The sequence below is a fragment of the Cheilinus undulatus genome, linkage group 5 (assembly GCF_018320785.1).
Source record: "Cheilinus undulatus linkage group 5, ASM1832078v1, whole genome shotgun sequence".
Classification (NCBI taxonomy): domain Eukaryota; kingdom Metazoa; phylum Chordata; class Actinopteri; order Labriformes; family Labridae; genus Cheilinus; species Cheilinus undulatus.
Window position 1 is genome coordinate 52,507,360 of NC_054869.1, and position 19,626 is coordinate 52,526,985.

At 40.4% G+C, this 19,626-nt stretch overlaps 1 protein-coding gene across 1 annotated transcript in view; it reads right to left on the minus strand.

Moving 5' to 3' along the window:
- Positions 1 to 2,667: 2,667 nt before the first annotated feature.
- adamtsl2 (ADAMTS-like 2) overlaps positions 2,668 to 19,626 on the minus strand; it is a 37,927-nt gene continuing 20,968 nt past the window's right edge. Inside the window, exons 11-18 of the mRNA XM_041788158.1 lie at positions 13,005 to 13,108; positions 11,162 to 11,288; positions 10,818 to 11,031; positions 10,274 to 10,429; positions 8,117 to 8,287; positions 5,558 to 5,734; positions 3,200 to 3,344; positions 2,668 to 2,849 (exon numbers count right to left, since the gene is read on the minus strand). Of these exons, the coding sequence (XP_041644092.1) occupies positions 2,722 to 2,849; positions 3,200 to 3,344; positions 5,558 to 5,734; positions 8,117 to 8,287; positions 10,274 to 10,429; positions 10,818 to 11,031; positions 11,162 to 11,288; positions 13,005 to 13,108 (1,222 nt within the window). The 3' untranslated portion in view covers positions 2,668 to 2,721. The remainder of the gene's footprint in view (positions 2,850 to 3,199; positions 3,345 to 5,557; positions 5,735 to 8,116; positions 8,288 to 10,273; positions 10,430 to 10,817; positions 11,032 to 11,161; positions 11,289 to 13,004; positions 13,109 to 19,626) is intronic.

A 19,626-nucleotide genomic window follows, 5' to 3' on the forward strand; every position in this document is an offset into this window, starting at 1 on the left:
TTGGTGATACTCCAACATAAATCTGACAGGTCAGTCTGACCACGCCTGGGAAGAACAGCTGATAAAGACATGTCACAGCGATCAGGTGATGCTTCTGAGGAAGACTGCAGATGACAGTCGAAACATGTCACAGTAAAAACATCTATGTTTCTTTGTCTGATAAGAGAAACAGAATAAATATTCAAAATAAGCCAAAATAAATTTACTTGATCTATGTAGGACTGCATGATCCAGTGCAGGCAGATATGAGCACATGCTACCAGCATGCTAAAGGTAGCACCTCTGGTTTGATTTGATGCATAATGCTGATGTGCTTTTATCGTATTTCCTGTACAAAAACTGACTAAAGTTTTTACTCCAGTTTTATCATAAAATGACGTTAAGTCACAGAGCTTGTAAGACTAAAGAGCAGTATAAATACTAGTGGTTCCCAAAGTGGGGGTAGGGACCGCCTGGGGGGTCGTGGGAAACTGAGTGGGGGTCGAAAGATGCCTTCCAAGAAACAAAGAGTATTTTTAAATGGTTTTAAATTGTGTATTTTGCACGTTTCTTTAAAAATATATGCATAAAAATGGCTGAATTAAAAATAAAAACATGGTAATTTGTGTAGATTTTTGCAGAAGTAAAAGCAAGTTTAAATAGTCCTGCATGGCTGTGTTCAACTATGCCACAACCAATCTTTGAGACAGTGGGGGTCCCCGGTCTTTGTCAACATTATTTTGGGGGTCCCGAGCAAAAAAGTTTAGGAATCCTTGCTCTAAAACATTATTGATTTTTGAGTATTTGAAAAAATACAAAACTGGGTCTCTGTGGTCTTCCCGTTCCCAGGTATCAGTGCATCCCCATCTAAAACAATACAGTACCATTGCTTTAACAGTCTGTATATTAAAAAATACCAAAATTGAAAAATAAAACTTGATATCAGGTCTTTTTTCACCTAAAGCTTCCATGTAAGGGAAAAATCCCTGCTGGTCGATTCAGTTTCACAAGTCAGCAAACAGTGGCGTTTATCTGGTCCATTAGCATTTTTAATGATGCATAAACTCAGGGGCGGAGCCAGAAACGTTTAAAATCCGGGGTTAAGCCCAAACAAAAGATGGCCGAGGGGTGGGTACCTCTCCAGAATTGTTTTGCTTATCAGACAGTTTAGTGCACTATTTTTTGTGCACTTCTTAATAATTAAAAAAAAAATCTAAATGCAAACAAATCTACACATCATGGTGGGAGTAAATTCACTCATCTAATTTGTATATTCTGACATCACCACGCGGCCTCCACCGCCACTGCTTCTACCACGTCTGCCCCTACCTCCGTGGTGTTTTTTATTCCCACTACCTCCATCAATATTCGTGTTTTGACCAACCATGCAACCCCCACCATGTCCCCACCCCGGCCACGGCGAGGAAAAGCATCAGCTTCGGTATGTGCTTCTTGTGGACTCCTATGGCGCACGGAGTCGCTGTGGCTCTGACGCACTGGTAGTCTTGGCCTCACCGGACAACTGAACATTATTGTCACAGGGGTGAATATTCCACTATTCCACCTGGCATTGTGAGTATTCTCGCTACAATTCACTCTCTTTCTCTCTTTTACGCACCGACTCCAACTCCAACTACCACTTCCTTGTCTCCTCGACCGGTGGTGCATCTTTCAAACTCTCTCTCTCCAAAACAGGCCCACAAATGCTGCTGGGATTGAAGTTACTCACATCCGCCATCTCCTGGTGTAAAGTAGTAACAACATTAGGCACCATAATTGCAGCTGTAGCCTGTTTAATTCAGAAATATTGCATGTTGCAATTTTGCGACTTTGGCACTTAAAGGTTCAATCACGTGGCATTACTTTAATAATTTATTTTGAATTACTTCACAGCCCCCAAGCTGTGATGCGCGGACCCCCAAGGGTCCCCAGACCCCAGTTTGAGAACCACTGCCCTAGGGATATATGTGTGTAGTTTAAAGGAATGCCTAAGGGTTAATGACTGTACTCTGACGTGGTGAATTTGACCTGAGAGACTTTGCTAGACTTTTTTGTTTTCTGACTGTACTGAGACCTATCTACTTGAGAAATTCCAAACATTGTTGCACCTATTCAAGCATTCAAATATGCTTAGCACCAGACCCCTTAATAAAAATCCCCAGTGTTCCCATTAAATTAAATGTTCTTTAGTCATTTTTTGTAAGTTTCCAGAAATTGCTGCTTTGAACTTGGAGAAGGGTTGGCATGGAAATCATGCAGTGGGTTATTTTACTAAAGGCCACGCTGATGAATATTTTAGAGTCTGTTATATTTCTGGAAAGACATTTTCTACACACAGGAAGTAAGTGAACAAACTCTGAGTAGAGGAGAAGTTTGACTCAAAATAGACGTTTTTTTTTTCTGCTGAATTCTTCCTACATAAAACCTGAAACAAGTAAGACACAAGAAACAGCAAACAGAGGGAGACAGTACCTTTGTCTGACATGTGCACGTTGCTGTTAAAGTTGCACCAACAAAAGCGACAAACTGAGATGACCAGGTTTCGATTATTTAATCCATCCAGCTAGGTTTTGATTCCATATAAATCCAAGTTATCAGAGGACGCTCTTCTCTTTGAAAACAGGCTTCAGCTCTGACTCTCTGTCCCAAGTAATCGCAGCACTGCTGCTCTGTAAACGTACCCATCTCTCTCCTCCTGCTGGGGGTTCGAGTCGGCATGGAGAGAGGCGGCGCTGACCTGGACTAGGAGGTCGGAGGTCGTACGGCGCGGCAGGAGTGGCAGCAGGCCTTACTGTAGTACCAGTGACTGCACAGGTTCACCTTCAGCGCCAGCAGGCAGTTTGTGGAGGGACGATCCTGACAGCTCTCATCTGAAACACAGGGACCAGTCCATGTCAGCACTTCAGACACGCAGAGTGTTTGAGGGAATGTAAGTGGCCTCACGGCTTTCTCAGGCATGTTTGTGGCCTCTATTTTTACTGTTGGTCCCAAACACATGCTCTGTCTCTGGACTAATACAAATAACACAGTGAAATGTGTTTCAAGCTTTATTCCAGACACTGAATGACTGATAAGTTTTAGGTTTTACCCACCGCAGTCCCTCAAAGGCCATTGCAGGAATACTAGTACTCCTAATGAGAAACATTCTTCTAAAGTAGACAGTGTTTATATGAATAGATGATGATGGCAGCAGCAGATGGGAAGGTTTCCTGGGTGTTACCTGGCGGCTCGGTGGGGCAGGGCTGCAGGGTGCAGGTCTGTTTGGATACTGGTTTGGTGAGAGGGTCGCAGCCTCGGACCAGCTCCCTGCCCTGATAACACTTCACGTCCCTCATCCTCACTCCAACACCACACGTCTTTGTGCACTGAGGAAACACAAGAGGAGACGTGTGAAAATGCAATCCCCTCAAAACAGAATGACCTTTTCATTGTTAATGTTAACAATGTTGATGGAGACACTGGAATAAATGATTAGGGAAGTAATATCAACCTCATAGCTAGGAAAATAAAGTAGATGATACTGAGACAGCTTTGATTGATGAATAATTGTGGAAAGAGACAACTAATAGGATGATGTGACAAAAGTGGACAAAAAGTGGCAAAAAATTGGCTAAAGTAAATAATAAAAACAGCGGCAAAAATGGGTGAAACTGGGCTAAAAGGTGGCAATAATGGGTTAAAGGTGAGGAAAAATCGGGCAAAAAGTGGCCAGCCAATAGCAAAAATGGGTGAAATCGGCAAAAAGGGGCCAAACTATTAGTAAAAAGTGCCAAAAAATGTGTTACAAGTGGCAAAAAGTATCAAAAAAGTGTTTAAAGTTGTAAAAAGGTGTCAAAGATGGGTTAAAAGATACAAAAAGAATTGGGCAAAAAGTGGCCAGCCAATAGCAAAAATGGGAGAAATTGGCAAAAAGTGGCCAAACTATGAGTTTAAAAAGCCAAAATGGGTTAAAATATTTTGTTTTCTTAATAAATGGTAACAAAATTGGCCAAATATTTGCAAATTAGGCAAAAGGTGGCTAACAGGTGGCAAAATAGGTGAAAAGTGACAAAATTGGGCAAAAAGTGGCCAAACAATAGCAAAAATGGGTAAAATTGGCAAAAAGTGGCCAAGCTACTAGTTAAGTAGTTTGCAAATTCGTCAAAAGGTGGCTAACAGGTGGCAAAATGGGTGAAAAGTGGTCAAACATTTGGGCAAAATTGGGCAAAGGTGGCAAAAAGTGCCCAGCCAGTAGCAAAAGCTATGTGTGTGGCCAAGCTATGAGTTAAAAGTGCCAAAAAATGGGTTAGAAGTGGCAAAAAGTATCAAAAAGTTTAAAGTTGTGAAAAGGTGTTAAAGACAAGTCAAAAGTTATGAAAAAAAAATTAGGCAAAAAAAGTAGCCAGACAAAAGAAAAAGTGGACAGAAATCAGCAAAGATGGCAAAATGGGTTTTAAGTGGCAAAAACAGGTTGAAAGTGTCAAAAAGCTGGTAAAAAGTAGTTTAAAAGTGATGAAAAACTTTCAGCAGAAATTGGCCAAACAGTAGCAAAAGTTGGCAAAGTGGCAACAATTGGTTAAATGTGTCAAAAAGTTCCAAAATTATGGGTCAAAAGTATCAAAAAGAAGAGGCAAAAATGCCAACAGTCGGCAAAATGGGTTAAAGGTGTCTGAAGTAGTAGCAAAAATGGGCAAGAAAGGGGTTAACTTGGTTAAAAGTAGCATGAATAAATAATTTCAACACCTGAACCCAACTATAGCTTGTTTCTAGCACCAGTGCTACTGATCCAACACACATGCACTGATATCAGTGAATCACAGCTGGGGAGGGCCATTCTCTGGGTTTTATTCAGGGGCCCAGCCAGATCTGTGGGCAGGTCTGGTTACAGAACCTGTCATAGAGTTGTAGTAATAACGTACACTTGTACAAATTCCCAATGCACACCTAGACCTACCTCCATGTGAGAACCACTGCTCTAGAGGGAACATGTCCTACAGTTGAGAAATATCATTTTCTCTGACGTCCTCTTTCCTGTATCTTTGTGAAATGAATGGTCGAGGACTTGATCATTTTTCATCTGTTATATTACAGAGATGCTCATTTAAAAAAGTGTATGACATCTTTTTGTGCACTGACACCCCTCTGCATAAAGTAGGTGCCCTTTTTTTTTAACATTTTCGCATCCACCCATCAAACATCCTGAGTCTGCTGCTGATTTGTGCCAAAGATAAAATGAGATCTCCTTCAAGTATTCCTGATATCTCAGACGCAGTATGGATTTTTTTATGGGGTTATGTTGTCTCAATAAAGGTTTTCTTTTTAGCTTTGTCAATTAGAGCGTAAATCTTAGTGATCCTTGACTACCAAAGTCCAACAGGTCTTTTTTTTTTTTTTTTTTTTTTTTTAATCAGAACTTTGTACCAAAGTTGGCTAGATTCATAAAGCATGTTGGTGGATTTATTAGTTTATAGAACAATCCATCAAACAGTGAAAGAAGGAAGGTCTGAAACACTGATAGGGAGATTTTCCTGCTTCCCTCTCTTGAAAATGTCCACATTTTAAGAATAAAAGTTTTACAGTGTTCTACTGCTGTCCTGACCTCAGACCAGGGCGTGGTGTACCACTTGAAGCAGGGCCTCTCGAAGCACGTGTTCTCCTCTTCAGGCTTCTCGCTGAGTCCGCACGCCTCATCGTCAAAGATCTGGAACTTTCCTCCACTGATGCCGGCACACAGGACAATCCTCCGCTTCATGCCGCGACCACAGGTCGTGTTACACTACACACAGAAACTTAAAGGTCATACAGACGTTGTCTAATTTATCTCAGAGAATCAAAAGCAGCACAGTGTCAGACTAAGAGAGCCTAAACAGCCATGGTCAAATAACTTCAATACTTATTGTCTGTTAAGATGACTTTATTTCAGTAAGTAGAGATATAGAGAGTTATAGGTGTACTGGTAGAGCTCAACAGTCTGGTTCCTGTTCATTTTAGCAGATTTGACTCTTGGCCATGATGTTAGAAAAACCCAGGCGTCTGCTCCTGTAGAAGACCAATGTGTGTAATCAACTTTTTTTTAAGAAAATCCTTGTTTATCCACCATGTCTGCTCAAAATCCTGCAATACCCATATTTCTACAGTGTTGCAGTGATGTCTGATTGGTGGTAACCATGGAAACGTTTACTGCTCCTGCAAACAGTGACTGTCGACTGTTCATGATGATAAATATCACAGTAGAATGAAGTGATAAAAAACACAAACTAGGATATAGCACATTATCATTTAAAGCAGTGGTTTCAAACTTTTTTCGCCCAAGCCCCACCTAAGGTTAAGTCAAAATCTCAAGGCACACCATATTCATATCAATACAAAATAGACCTTTTAAATAATATAACGGTAAGGTGGCCCATAAGGGGGGATAAAGGAGAGAGGTTTCTGCGGCTCAGATAACTGGGGGTGGCAAAAGTGGGCAAAAGGTGCCTGAAAGGTGGCAAAAATTGGTTAAAGTGATGATAAAACATGGCAAAATTGGGTAAGAAGTGGCAAGACAAAGTCAAAAATGGTTAACAATTGGTATAAGGGGCCCAAAAAAATGGTTAATAGTTGCAAAACATTTTGAAAGTGTCAAAAAGGTGACAAAAATGGGTTACAAGTGGCCAAAATGGTTAAATGTTGTAAAAAGGTGGTTAAAATGGTTTAAAAGTGATTAAAAAATGGGCAAAATTAGGCAAAAAAGTGGCCGAACAAAGGCAAAGTGAATGTTAATTAGCAAGAAGGTGGCAAAAATGGGTATAGAGTGTCAAAAAGGTGACAAAATAGGTTACAAGTGGCAGAAAAGTGGCAAAAAAGGGTTTAAGTTGCTAAAACGTGGTAAAAAGTGATTGAAAAATTTGCAAAAAATGTCAAAATAATAGCAAAAGCAGACAAAAACTGTCAAAAAGTTAGCAAAAGTGGGTTAAATGTGGCAAAATGGTCCAAAAAAGTAGCAAAAAATGGGTCAATTTTTTTTTTAAATTGCAAAATTGCAAAAAAGCAGGAAAAATGGATTAAGTTGACAAAATTAGTGGCAAAATGGGTAGAAAATGGGTTAGCGTGGTTAAAAGTAGCATGAATAATGATAATTTCAACACCAATTTCAACTCAATAACTGTTAGCCAGGATGCTAGCACCAATGCAACTGATCCAACACACATACTCATCAATAAATCACAACTGGGGAGGGTCCATTCTCTGGGTTTTTTCAGGGGTCCAGCCAGATTCCCAAAGTTACACCTAGACTTGTCTCAAGGCACACTAGTGTGCCTTGTCACACCATTTGAGAACCACTGATTTAAAATGTAAATAAAGTAATAATGATGTAAAAAAGTACTTCACCGTTGCCTTTTTCTCTGTTTTTGAATTTGAATTTTTCTCAATTTTAATGGTCTCATTTATTCTGATAGCACCTGGCAAGCCAGATGTACTTGTTTCACACATCCATCTGGAAAACCTTCCATAGAATGCGTTTGGGAAAGTGCAGAGCCTTAAAAAAAAAAAAAAAAAAAAAAAAACTTGGAGTGTGATTGGATGAACGTTCTGTCTGTCACATCTTTACGGACCAATCAGATCAACCAAACACGTGACGTCATAGCCACGACCAAGGTGCACGTGTGCAGCTACCAAGGAATAACGTGAAACATGGCGACTGTAGACATGTCAGTACACGACTTTTGTCGTTTTTGAAAAGAAAACAACTCACTGCTGTTCTTTGTTCTTCTTTTAACAAAGAAATGTCATCAAGTTCTGATAAAACTGGCGCTTTAGCAGCATCCACACTAATCTCTTCCACCATAATTGCACCGGCCTCTTGTTGCTGCTTGCGTACGTCACGACTCTGCCTTGCCCGAAAGTACTGCCCCTTGAAGCTGATTGGTCCTGTCACTTTCTAACCACGCCCAAACGGTTCAGAGATGAATGCAAGATGGATTCACCAGTGATTCACCATCTGCTCTGCAAGGTTACTATTATTGTGGTTCATTTACTAAAAGTGTTAATGTAAGGATATAAATGTTGATTTTTACTTTCAGACCCACAGCCGTCAAACAGTAGGCTGAAACTGTTGAGCTCTATTAACAGTTCTGTTTTAATTCTATTGCTGTGGTGATACATCACATTTCCTCACCCTCTCCCAGTCCTGGCTCAGCCAATGAGGTGCACAGTTCCTCTCTCCACACGGGTGGATGGCCAGCGGCTTGTTCTCCTGTGAGCACTGGCTCTCCGGGACCACACGGCCCTCAGGGGCCTTACAGTACACGTGACGCACCATCTTAGCCTGACCACAGGACCCCGAGCACTGCAAAAGGAAAGGGTTAAAGTCAAAATGGATGATTTCTAACAAGGAGCAGGCATTTATTTTAAATCTCAGAGGAAAAGTGAAGCTTTCAGGGTCAGGTATGGAAGCATATGCTGGATCCACACTTTGCCGCATCAACCTTGGTCCTGTACTGCTCTGGCCTACTGATGGCCATCATCCAGGCCCATGCTCCATCTTTCCAGGTTTCCTCTCAGCTGACCCTTCACAATGCATACCACACTTCAAGGTCTGGTCCAACCTACTGGGTCCCAGGCACCAAGTATCCAGTGAGGTGCCCATAGAAGTGCAGCTGCTGCTCCCATATCTATCAGCTGACCCTTTCCATCCCTGCCCTCCTGCACACAAGATGACTTCTCTTAGGCATGTCTTTGGGTATCATTGGCTAGACTGTTTGTCTAATGCTGACAGCAGTATGGTAAGATCAGGAGGACCAAAGACCCAAAATCCTGACTTTTGTCTGAATGCTCAGATACAGAGTGCGCCACATCCCCTTGCCCTGCAAACTCATCACTCCGTGCATGAAACCAAGCCTGCAGCTGATCTCAGCCTCACATCGATGGGTTACCAAGTCAGGTGAACTGCTCCACAACTTCCACACTCTCACCATTCATAGACTCAGATTTGATGCAGCATTTAAGGCGTTGCTGAAACCCTGGGTCGTTGTCTTGGTTCTGCAGACGTGCAGTCCATACAGGTACCAAAGAATGCAGGAGCTAAACGCAGCCCTTTAACATCAAGTGAAATTTTCATACATTTCATCAGAGCTGATTATTTACAGGGGTTAAAGCAGGGGTGTCAAACTCAAGGCCCGGGGTCCAAATCCGGCCCAGCCTGCAAGATCATATCACATTTTAACTATAAGTGGCCCACCAGTACTACAGTATAAAAATGTAAACTAAACCTTATGATTAAAAACATTCTGAAGCCATCAAATATAGAGTCAAGAGTAAAACAATTATATAAAATCAATTTGTGTTTTTATATCCAATTTTCAATTTTGCATCTTTCAGTTACAACTTAAACTTAGGATTTATAATTTTTATTTAATATTTTGGCCTTTTCAATGAATAATTTCAGCCTTTTATCTCATACTGTAACCTTTTAAGACATGATATTGATTTATTTCCCTCATATTTTGGCATTTAAACTCACTTTTTTTAAATGTCATCTCATATTTTACATTTTAAATTTACAATTATTTTTACCTCCTATTTTGACCTTTAAACTCCTGATTCTCAATTTTCTGTCATATTTAGCCTTAAAAGTAATTAATTTAAATTCTACCTCACATTTTGCCCTTTAAAAACTCTTGATTTCTTATTTTGTATCATATTTGACCTTAAAACTCATGATTTTGAATTTTCCTCATATTTTGACCTTTAAAACTCACAGTTTTTTATATTCTCATATTTCAACTTTTAAATTCACAGTTGTGAATTTTTTCTCATATTTTGTTCTTTTGGATTTATGATTTTGACTATCAGTCACATATTTCTGCCTTGTATATTATTTTTTCTTTTTTATATTTCTTATAATTTTGTGTTTTGACCTTTTGAACTAATAAGTCTGCCTTCTTACTTCAGATTTTGAGTCTTTAAACTTTTTATTTTGACTTTTTTAAATCCAAAAATCCTTTATCACCAGAGCTATGTTTTTTTTTTTTTTTTTTTTTTTTACTTCCCATAATTCATCATTGGTGAAAATGAGGTTGACAGTTTTTGGTTAAATGTTGACCCTGGTCAGCCCTCAGGTTAGATCTCAATCCAGATTCTGGCCCCCACTGGGATTGAGTTTGACACCCTTGGGATAAAGTATCTTTCCAGGGAAATAACTCACAAACGTCTAATTCAAACATTTACTGAATTACTTTCATATAAAGATAGCATTTTAATAAAGAAATATCTAAAACATATTTAAATCCTTCAGGTAAAATTTGTTGTAAAATTGGGGGTTAAATAAACTCACAGGTCCCCACTCAGACACCGTCCAGTGGCGTTCGCATGGTGGACCAGTGCAGTTCTTGATGTTTGGTGGTTTGGTCATCGGGTCACATGGTCGGCTTTCATCAGAGCAGCGGACATCCCGGGTCACCTGGGCTTTACGGCCGCATTTAGCGGGACACTGCAATCAGAAAGAGGCACAGTCAAATCAGTGAGGCTTCATGTTTTTAGGGGTCTGTCTGTTTGTGTGGGTCTATCGCTCTATGCGCTCTAGTGTCAGCGCACACGCACATTCTGGGACCGGTTTAACCATTTACACAGCAGTCCCATTATAAGTGCATTTCTCCTTCAATGAGACAAATCTATAAATGAAAACGAAACTGTCTGTTTAGAAAATATGCCATCTTTGAGCCATCTTTATTGAACAGAGTCCTCAATTTATTCAAACATGATATTGACACTGCTGGCCTAATATCAGGCTTAAATCGTCCTGTGGCAGAGCAAGGTAAAGTCTAAATGGCACTGAATGTGAAATCTTAGAGGTTTGGTAGAAATCAAGCATCTCATACCTCCGACCATTCAGCCACCTCCCACTGTGGGCCACAGGCGGGGCTCTTACAGGGCCGCCTCTCCATCGGTCTCTCCAGGTCAGCCATGGTGCAGAGGTCACTGTAGACCGAGCTGTCCAGTCCTGGAGAGAGCATCTTCCAACAACGTACCTGTCGGAACTGGAAACCCTCCCCACAGGTCCTCGAGCACTCGCTCCAGCTGCTCGCCTCCCACCTGGTACACGACATCAACATCAACAACGGCCTCCCATCATAACAAACCCTCAGATCCATGCTCAGAGTTATTAAAGAAAGAAATCATGCTGAATGTGCTGTTTTGAATAACTTCTGCTCAGTCGTTTCACCTGGGCTGACATTCTCTGCCAATACAGAAGTCGTGGACCGGCTCCGGTCTGGTCAGGGCGTCACAGTACATATCATGAACCTCCACACCATCATAGCGAATACACGTGACAAAGGACTTTGACACACCTGGATGTAGAACCAGAGTTACTTTACTGAGGTTTCTCTGACATAAATCTTTAATAAAGAGAGAAAAATTATATCATTATGGATGTCATTGTGGAGAAAGGCTGATTAAGATATCAGAAATTAAGAATCCGATACCAGAGAGGAACAGGGAGAATAAAACCTGGGTGATCTGAGGGAAAATGTCTTCTTTTCTGTCTGCAGAGTTCAGAACCGTTTACACACAACAGACACTATTTTTGATGGCATAAAGCATGCTGTCTCTAACACAAGTGCAGTGATTCAGGGACATGGCCAACTCCATATGATTATTTACACAGTGCCTTATCCCAGTCAGGCAACCAGTGCAAAACGGCTTGATTAAGTGGTTAATTGCACATGGTACACCATAGATCAAACAAATCAGAGCATTGGATGTCATTCCCTTTAAGATCCAGGTGAACCTGCAGCATAGTGTGCTGATATTAATGCACTGATTTCAGTCTTCAGTCTCACACAGATTAAACTAAACTTTCTCCTTTCATTGAACACACTGGGGACACTGTATGAAATATGCTGCTGGAGGATTTTAGTTATATTTCACTGACGCATTCCTACAACATCAGAAATGACCAAAAAGACTCCCTCAACATTTATGTATAATGACACAAAAGCTTGTCAATCTTTGGATACACTGGAAGGATCCAACACATTTCATATTCACTAAAGTTCAACTTTAAATAAACGTCAGCTTTAAACATTTATTTATGTATTTTCCCTGCAGGAGTCTGCGATCATTTTTGTGTTAATTTACTGACAGCAAGGAGTTTTATGTTTAACCCCCTGAGCCCTCAGCTATTCTTTAAACCATTGTGTCTCTCCTGGACTTTTTGTTTAAAAAAGCTGGTCAAACATCAACGCTGCTGTGCACAGTCGAACTCTAAACATCCTTTTCGTCAGGACAACCTGGGCTTTAAGAATATGTGTGCTGCAGTAATGTCACTGGATTTTTGAATCTTTATTTTTTTATATATATTAAACACAGTAAACATCAATGACCAAAGGTTTTTTTGCACAAACTTTTTCTCCCATCTCTCGAGGACCAAAGAATTTAAAAAATGATCATTCTGTTACAAAAATATTCAAAATATTCAAATTTTTACAAAAAGTCCTTCCACTTGTGGGAATTTGAGTCATTATTTAAAGCCGTTCCTGTATGCAGAGACTCTGAGGGACATGTTAAAGTCTCTCTGTGCCTCTTCCTCTATATCAAAGAGTCATTCAGGCTCTCTTCTTCAGTTTCTAAGTCTGTGCACATGCACTGTTCCGCAAAGCATGATGTAACGACGGAATAGCCTGCCACTGACTGTCACAGCCCGATTGCAATGCATCCTGGGATACAAATAGAATACCAGTCAAGTTCCAGTCTCATTAGAAAAAGTTCTATAAGAGCTACGATGGATAGCGTCATTAGAACAGGACAATAGAGAGATTTTAGAGGAAAATACAAGCGACTGTGATTTATGGTTTAAAGTTATTTAACTGTCAATAACACACGTCTCTCTTTGTTACACACAACGGTTAATGTTACTGTAATATTAAAGGAGAAAGGCTGTGTTTATGTTTGGTTTCCATATTTTCCCCCGGAATGATGATGTTACATGTTTAAATGATTTTTTCTCTCTCTCTGTGTTACATCTTCTGTTTGTCATGCTCGTTGGTCTCGTGTGTTTCTTGTACCTATGGAGCAGGTCATGCTGCAGGGCTCCTGGGAGGAAAGTTTCCAGCGGTACATGTCAGCAGCACTCAGCTTCAGGTTCTTCTGATACAGCCTCTGATTGCCCCTTTGAATAAAAACACACAGAAACAAAACTTTAAAAGATAAAGACAGAAAAGAGTGCAGTTATGGAAGAAAATCCTTTTTGTCTCAACTATCAGAGACAATAAATATGAAGAATAAATGCAACTTTTGGAAAACTGATTTACTGCTAAAGTAAAGCCGACTTCAGATCAAAGATCTGTGGTGTAATGAGACCACTATAGCAGGTGAAGCTGCAGCTGAGTGAACTGAGCTGTTGGAGCTTTAATCAGGCTGACTGACAGTGTTGTCTACTATCAGTTTTTCTAGTCATTAACAGCTGGGTTCAGAACGATGGCTCGCAACTGCTCGAGTATCAGGGCCCACCATCAAGTCCTTCAGAGCTATCAGGACTAGGCCTGGTAATATAAACGTGTTAACATTCATGATTAATGCAGAAAGCTTAACGCATTAAAAAAATAATAACGCAATTTAATCATATGACAAGTTGCTAATGATAGCAAAGATGCTAACAACAATGTGGGATCAAGCCATGACAGCTAATGTTAGCAAAGACACAATCAACAACACAGGATAAAGCCATGATAGCTAATGATAGCAAAGACGCTAACAACAACACGAGATCCAGCCATGATAGCTAATGTTGCTAATGTTAGCAACGATGCTAACATTAACACGGGATCAAGCCATGATAGCTAATGTTAACAAAGATGCTAACAACAACACATTTTGCCAATCAGCACCCTGCTACATCTGTTTTTGGCTCACAGGTTGAAAGTGCTTTACTATCCGCATTCCTCTGAGTCTCAGTAGTGATTGTATATACAAGGAAAAAAACGAATACTCTAAATCAGGGGTGTCAAACTCACGGCCCGAGGGCCAAACCCGGCCCGTGGTACAGTTACACCCAGCCCACCAGATCATATCATATTCTTATTATAGCTGGCCCTAAAACACGAGGTCTGCAGAATTCCTCTAGTATAAAAATGTAAACTTAACCTTGATGGTATGAAATATCCTTAAGAAACTAGACCAAAAGAAATGTGGGAAAACAAATTAATCTGTGTTTTTATTTCATTTTTTCAATTTAGCATTTTACAATTTTGACTTCAATCTTGAATTTGGTCTTTTATTTCATATTTTTAGCATTTCCAATTTAGTATTTTCATTTTTTGTCTCATATTTTGACTTTTTCAACTTATAATTTTGACTTTGATATTTTGACCTTTTCAATTTTTAATTTTGACTTTTTATCTCATATTTTTAACTGTCAATGTATTAGTTTCACTTTTTATATCAAGTTTTTACCTTATTAATTAATTATTTTCACTTTTTATCTAATATTTTGACCTTTTCAACTGATGATTTTGACTTTTTATCTCATATTTCTAATAGTCAATTTATTATTTTCACCTTTTATATCAAATCCTGACTTTTTCAACTGATTATTTTCACTTTTTATTTAATATTTTGACCTTTTCGGTTTATTATTTCCACCTTGATATCATTTTTGACCTTTTAGGTGCACCATTTTCAATCTTAAGCCATATTTTTGCCTAAAAAACATGCCTGTGACTTTTTTTTTTAGATATATATTTGCCTATTAAAAGCATTATTTTAACATCGAATTTTGCATTTTTACCTTTTGAACAAATAAGTTTGACTTTTTATGTCAGATTTTGAGCCTTTATATGTATCATTTTCACTTTTAAATCTCAAAATCATTTATCATAATTGCTAACTTTTTCCCCATAATTTGTTACTGGTGAAAAATGAGGTTTACAGAGAAATGTGGACCCTGTTAGGCCCTCAGGTCAGACCTTAATGCAGAATCCAGCCCCTTCTGTTATTGAGTTTGACACCCCTGCTCTTTACTGGGAATAACTGGGAGAATCTCACAAGAGATGGGATATCTCCAGCCTCAAGATCAGGGTATAAATCTGCAAAAGCGCCCTGAATATTTTGTTAAAGTACCAATAGACGGCTTCAAAGTCTGGACCGTCAGAACTGGAACCATACAGAGACTCATTTTCACAGTCCTCATTTTTTAGGCAATCAGTTACAAGACAGGCATGTAAAGAGGAAGAGGAAACTAAAGCATGGTGGTTTAAAGGTACATCATCTCTACAATTGCATCAGTGTGAACTGACAGGCTTTTAGGATGTTGCAGAGTGGCCTGTTGCAAGCATATGCAAGTTTTGACTTGTCTCATTGCCAGTATTTCCTCTGCAGTGAGCTCATGATCATGCATGCTTTTAATTATTTTCAACAGTGTATTTCTTAAGAACAACACATTTTCATTAACTAAGAGCTGCACATGGCTTGGGTACAGTGTTTTCCTCACAGCAAGAAGGTTCCTGGTTCAAATCTTAGTCAGACAGGTCCTGTCTAGGTGGAGTTTGCATGTTCTCTTCACGGTCCGCCTATTGTCTGAAAACAAGCTTGTTAGAATGACTGGTGTCTCTAAATTGACCGTAGATGTGAGCGTTAGTGTGACTAATTATTTGTCTCTGATGTCAGCACTGTGATAGACTGGCGGTCACTCTGGGGTGTAACCCCGCCTCTCACCAAATCGCAGCTGATCCAGCTTCTGCCCCCCATGACCCCAAACGGGATAAGCGATGTAGATAACGATGGATTTTATTGACTGTGAACAAAACAAAACATTTAAGCAAGATGGACCATTTTTATGATTTTATGACAAACTTAAGACCAAATTATTCAATAGTTAATTCGCGATTAACTACAGAAATCCTGAGATTAATTGCGAGAAGACTTGATAACTTCTGATGCAGCGACTGTCCTTCCCAAAAGGAGCTCATATAAACCCTCGACAGCCTTATTTTGGGACTTTGAGAAGTTTTTCAAAGAGAAATATTGTCTATTAAAATATTTTTGTGGGACATTTAAGGATACTCAGGAGTGCAGAGCTTAAAACCAGATCCACACAGTCCCCGTCCTCAGACCAGCGCGATGTGACAGCTGATTCACGGCCGCCATCCCGGCAGACGCACTTTGTGTTTTTCATCACATCACATAAAAGTCATGTGCACATTCTTGTCATAACACCGGTCATTCCCTCGGCCTGAGCCAGCCTGCAGACGTCTTCTGGAGAATCGCAGACCCTCTGAGTTATACTTCTCCGGCAGCGCTCCATGTCAGCCTGACTGATTCCTGCTCATTATTCTCTTCCTGAGGTGAGGCAACGCTCCCCCCATCCACACCATATTTTTCACTTTTGCTGCAAATAACTTGAATGATTTGTTTTTGCTGTATATCTTCTCCTCTGTGCTCTCTGCTCCCCTCGTTTCCTCCCTCTCTCTCAGAGGAAAGGGCGTGTCGCTGTGTTTTATAGCTGCTGGCTGCAGGACACGTGAAGCCGTGTTTGGACACAGAGCAGGAGAGAGGACATGAATTATGAATATGATGAATGCTAAACCTGCCAGCTCTACCTGTCTGCCTTACTGCCTGTCTGCAGGACTGCCTGCTCAGTGTATCTGCAGTCTTTGGGTCAGTCCAGATCCCCCCTTACCTGGACCACTGAGGCCTGCCCTTAAGATTCATGTCTGAGGGACAGAGATGTGTGAACATGTATAACTGGATCATTTAACACTGATAGACATTGTTAGGACTCTTCTAGAACATGTTAACCAGCCTGGACCATACCCCCCCCCAAATCCTTTCGTTCAGCCTAAGACAATTTAATGGACCTGACCTGTTCATCAAGTATGAATTAGATCTGAAGTATTCAACGCTTTCTTTGCCTCTGTCTGATTACCTGGTTCAGATAACCTGGTTCTGATTACCTGGTTCAGATAACCTGGTTCTGATGACCTGGTTCTATCTGATTTCCTGGTTCAGATAACCTGGTTCTGATTACCTGGTTTGGATTACCTAGTTGTGATGGATTAACTGATTCTGATGGATCAGCTGGCTCTATGTCAGTACCTGGTTCTGATGACCTGGTTCTTATACCTGGTTGTGTTGGAGTACCTGGATCTCATTACCTAGTTCTGATTACCTAGTTCTTGTGTTTACCTAGTTCCGTTGGATTATCTGGTTCTATGTGATTACCTGGCTCAGATTGCCTGGTTCTGATTACCTGGTCCTGTTGGATTACCTGGTTCTGATAACCTGTTTTTGAATACCTGGTTTTGATAACCTGGTTTTGAATACCTGGTTCTGAATACCTGGTTTTGAATACCTGGTTCTGACTACCTGGTTCTGACTACCTGGTTCTGAATACCTGGTTCTGACTACCTGGTTCTGAATACCTGGTTCTGATTACCTGGTTCTGAATACCTGGTTCTGAAAACGTGGTTCTGAATACGTGGTTCTGAATACCTGGTTCTGAATACGTGGTTCTGATTACTTGGTTCTGAATACCTGGTTCTGAATACCTGGTTCTGATTACCTGGTTCTGAATACCTGGTTCTGAATACCTGGTTCTGAATACGTGGTTCTGAATACGTGGTTCTGAATACCTGGTTCTGAATACGTGGTTCTGATTACTTGGTTCTGAATACCTGGTTCTGAATACCTGGTTCTGATTACCTGGTTCTGAATACCTGGTTCTGATTACCTGGTTCTGATTACCTGGTTCTGAATACGTGGTTCTGATTACTTGGTTCTGATTACCTGGTTCTGAATACCTGGTTCTGATTATCTGGTTCTGAATACCTGGTTCTGAATACCTGGTTCTGAATACCTGGTTCTGATTACCTGGTTCTGAATACCTGGTTCTGACTACCTGGTTCTGAATACCTGGTTCTGATTACCTGGTTCTGATTACCTGGTTCTGAATACCTGGTTCTGATTACTTGGTTCTGAATACCTGGTTCTGATTATCTGGTTCTGAATACCTGGTTCTGAATACCTGGTTCTGATTACCTGGTTCTGAATACCTGGTTCTTACTACCTGGTTCTGAATACCTGGTTCTGAATACCTGGTTCTGATTATCTGGTTCTGAATACCTGGTTCTGAATACCTGGTTCTGAATACCTGGTTCTGATTACCTGGTTCTGAATACCTGGTTCTGAATACCTGGTTCTGATTATCTGGTTCTGAATACCTGGTTCTGAATACCTGGTTCTGATTACCTGGTTCTGAATACCTGGTTCTGAATACCTGGTTCTGATTATCTGGTTCTGAATACCTGGTTCTGAATACCTGGTTCTGATTACCTGGTTCTGAATACCTGGTTCTGAATACCTGGTTCTGATTATCTGGTTCTGAATACCTGGTTCTGATTACCTGGTTCTGATTACTTGGTTCTGACTACCTGGTTCTGAATACCTGGTTCTGAATACCTGGTTCTGATAACCTGGTTCTGATTACCTGGTTCTGGATACCTGGTTCTGATTACCTGGTTCTGAATACCTGGTTCTGAATACCTGGTTCTTACTACCTGGTTCTGAATACCTGGTTGTGATTACCTGGTTCTGATTACCTGGTTCTGAATACCTGGTTCTGATTACCTGGTTCTGATTACCTGGTTCTGATAACCTGGTTCTGAATACCTGGTTCTGAATACCTGGTTCTGAATACCTGGTTCTTACTACCTGGTTCTGAATACCTGGTTCTGATTACCTGGTTCTGATTACTTGGTTCTGAATACCTGGTTCTGATTCCCTGGTTCTGAATATCTGGTTCTGATTACCTGGTTCTGAATATCTGGTTCTGATTACCTGGTTCTGATTACCTGGTTCTGAATACCTGGTTCTGAATACCTGGTTCTTACTACCTGGTTCTGAATACCTGGTTCTGATTATCTGGTTCTGAATACCTGGTTCTGAATACCTGGTTCTGATTACCTGTTTCTGATTACTTGGTTCTGACTACCTGGTTCTGAATACCTGGTTCTGAATACCTGGTTCTGATAACCTGGTTCTGATTACCTGGTTCTGAATACCTGGTTCTGATTACCTGGTTCTGAATACCTGGTTCTGAATACCTGGTTCTGATTACCTGGTTCTGAATACCTGGTTCTGATTACCTGGTTCTGATAACCTGGTTCTGAATACCTGGTTCTGATTACCTGGTTCTGATTACCTGGTTCTGAATACCTGGTTCTGATTACCTGGTTCTGATTACCTGGTTCTGAATACCTGGTTCTGATTACCTGGTTCTGATTACCTGGTTCTGAATACCTGGTTTTGATTACCTGGTTCTGATTACCTGGTTCTGAATACCTGGTTCTGATTACCTGGTTCTGATTACCTGGTTCTGAATACCTGGTTCTGATTACCTGGTTCTGAATACCTGGTTCTGAATACCTGGTTCTGAATACCTGGTTCTGATTACCTGGTTCTGATTACCTGGTTCTGAATACCTGGTTCTGATTACCTGGTTCTGAATACCTGGTTCTGATTACCTGGTTCTGATTACTTGGTTCTGATTACCTGGTTGTGATTACCTGGTTCTGATTACCTGGTTCTGAATACCTGGTTCTGAATATCTGGTTCTGATTACCTGGTTCTGCATACCTGGTTGTGATTACCTGGTTCTGATTACCTGGTTGTGATTACCTGGTTCTGATTACC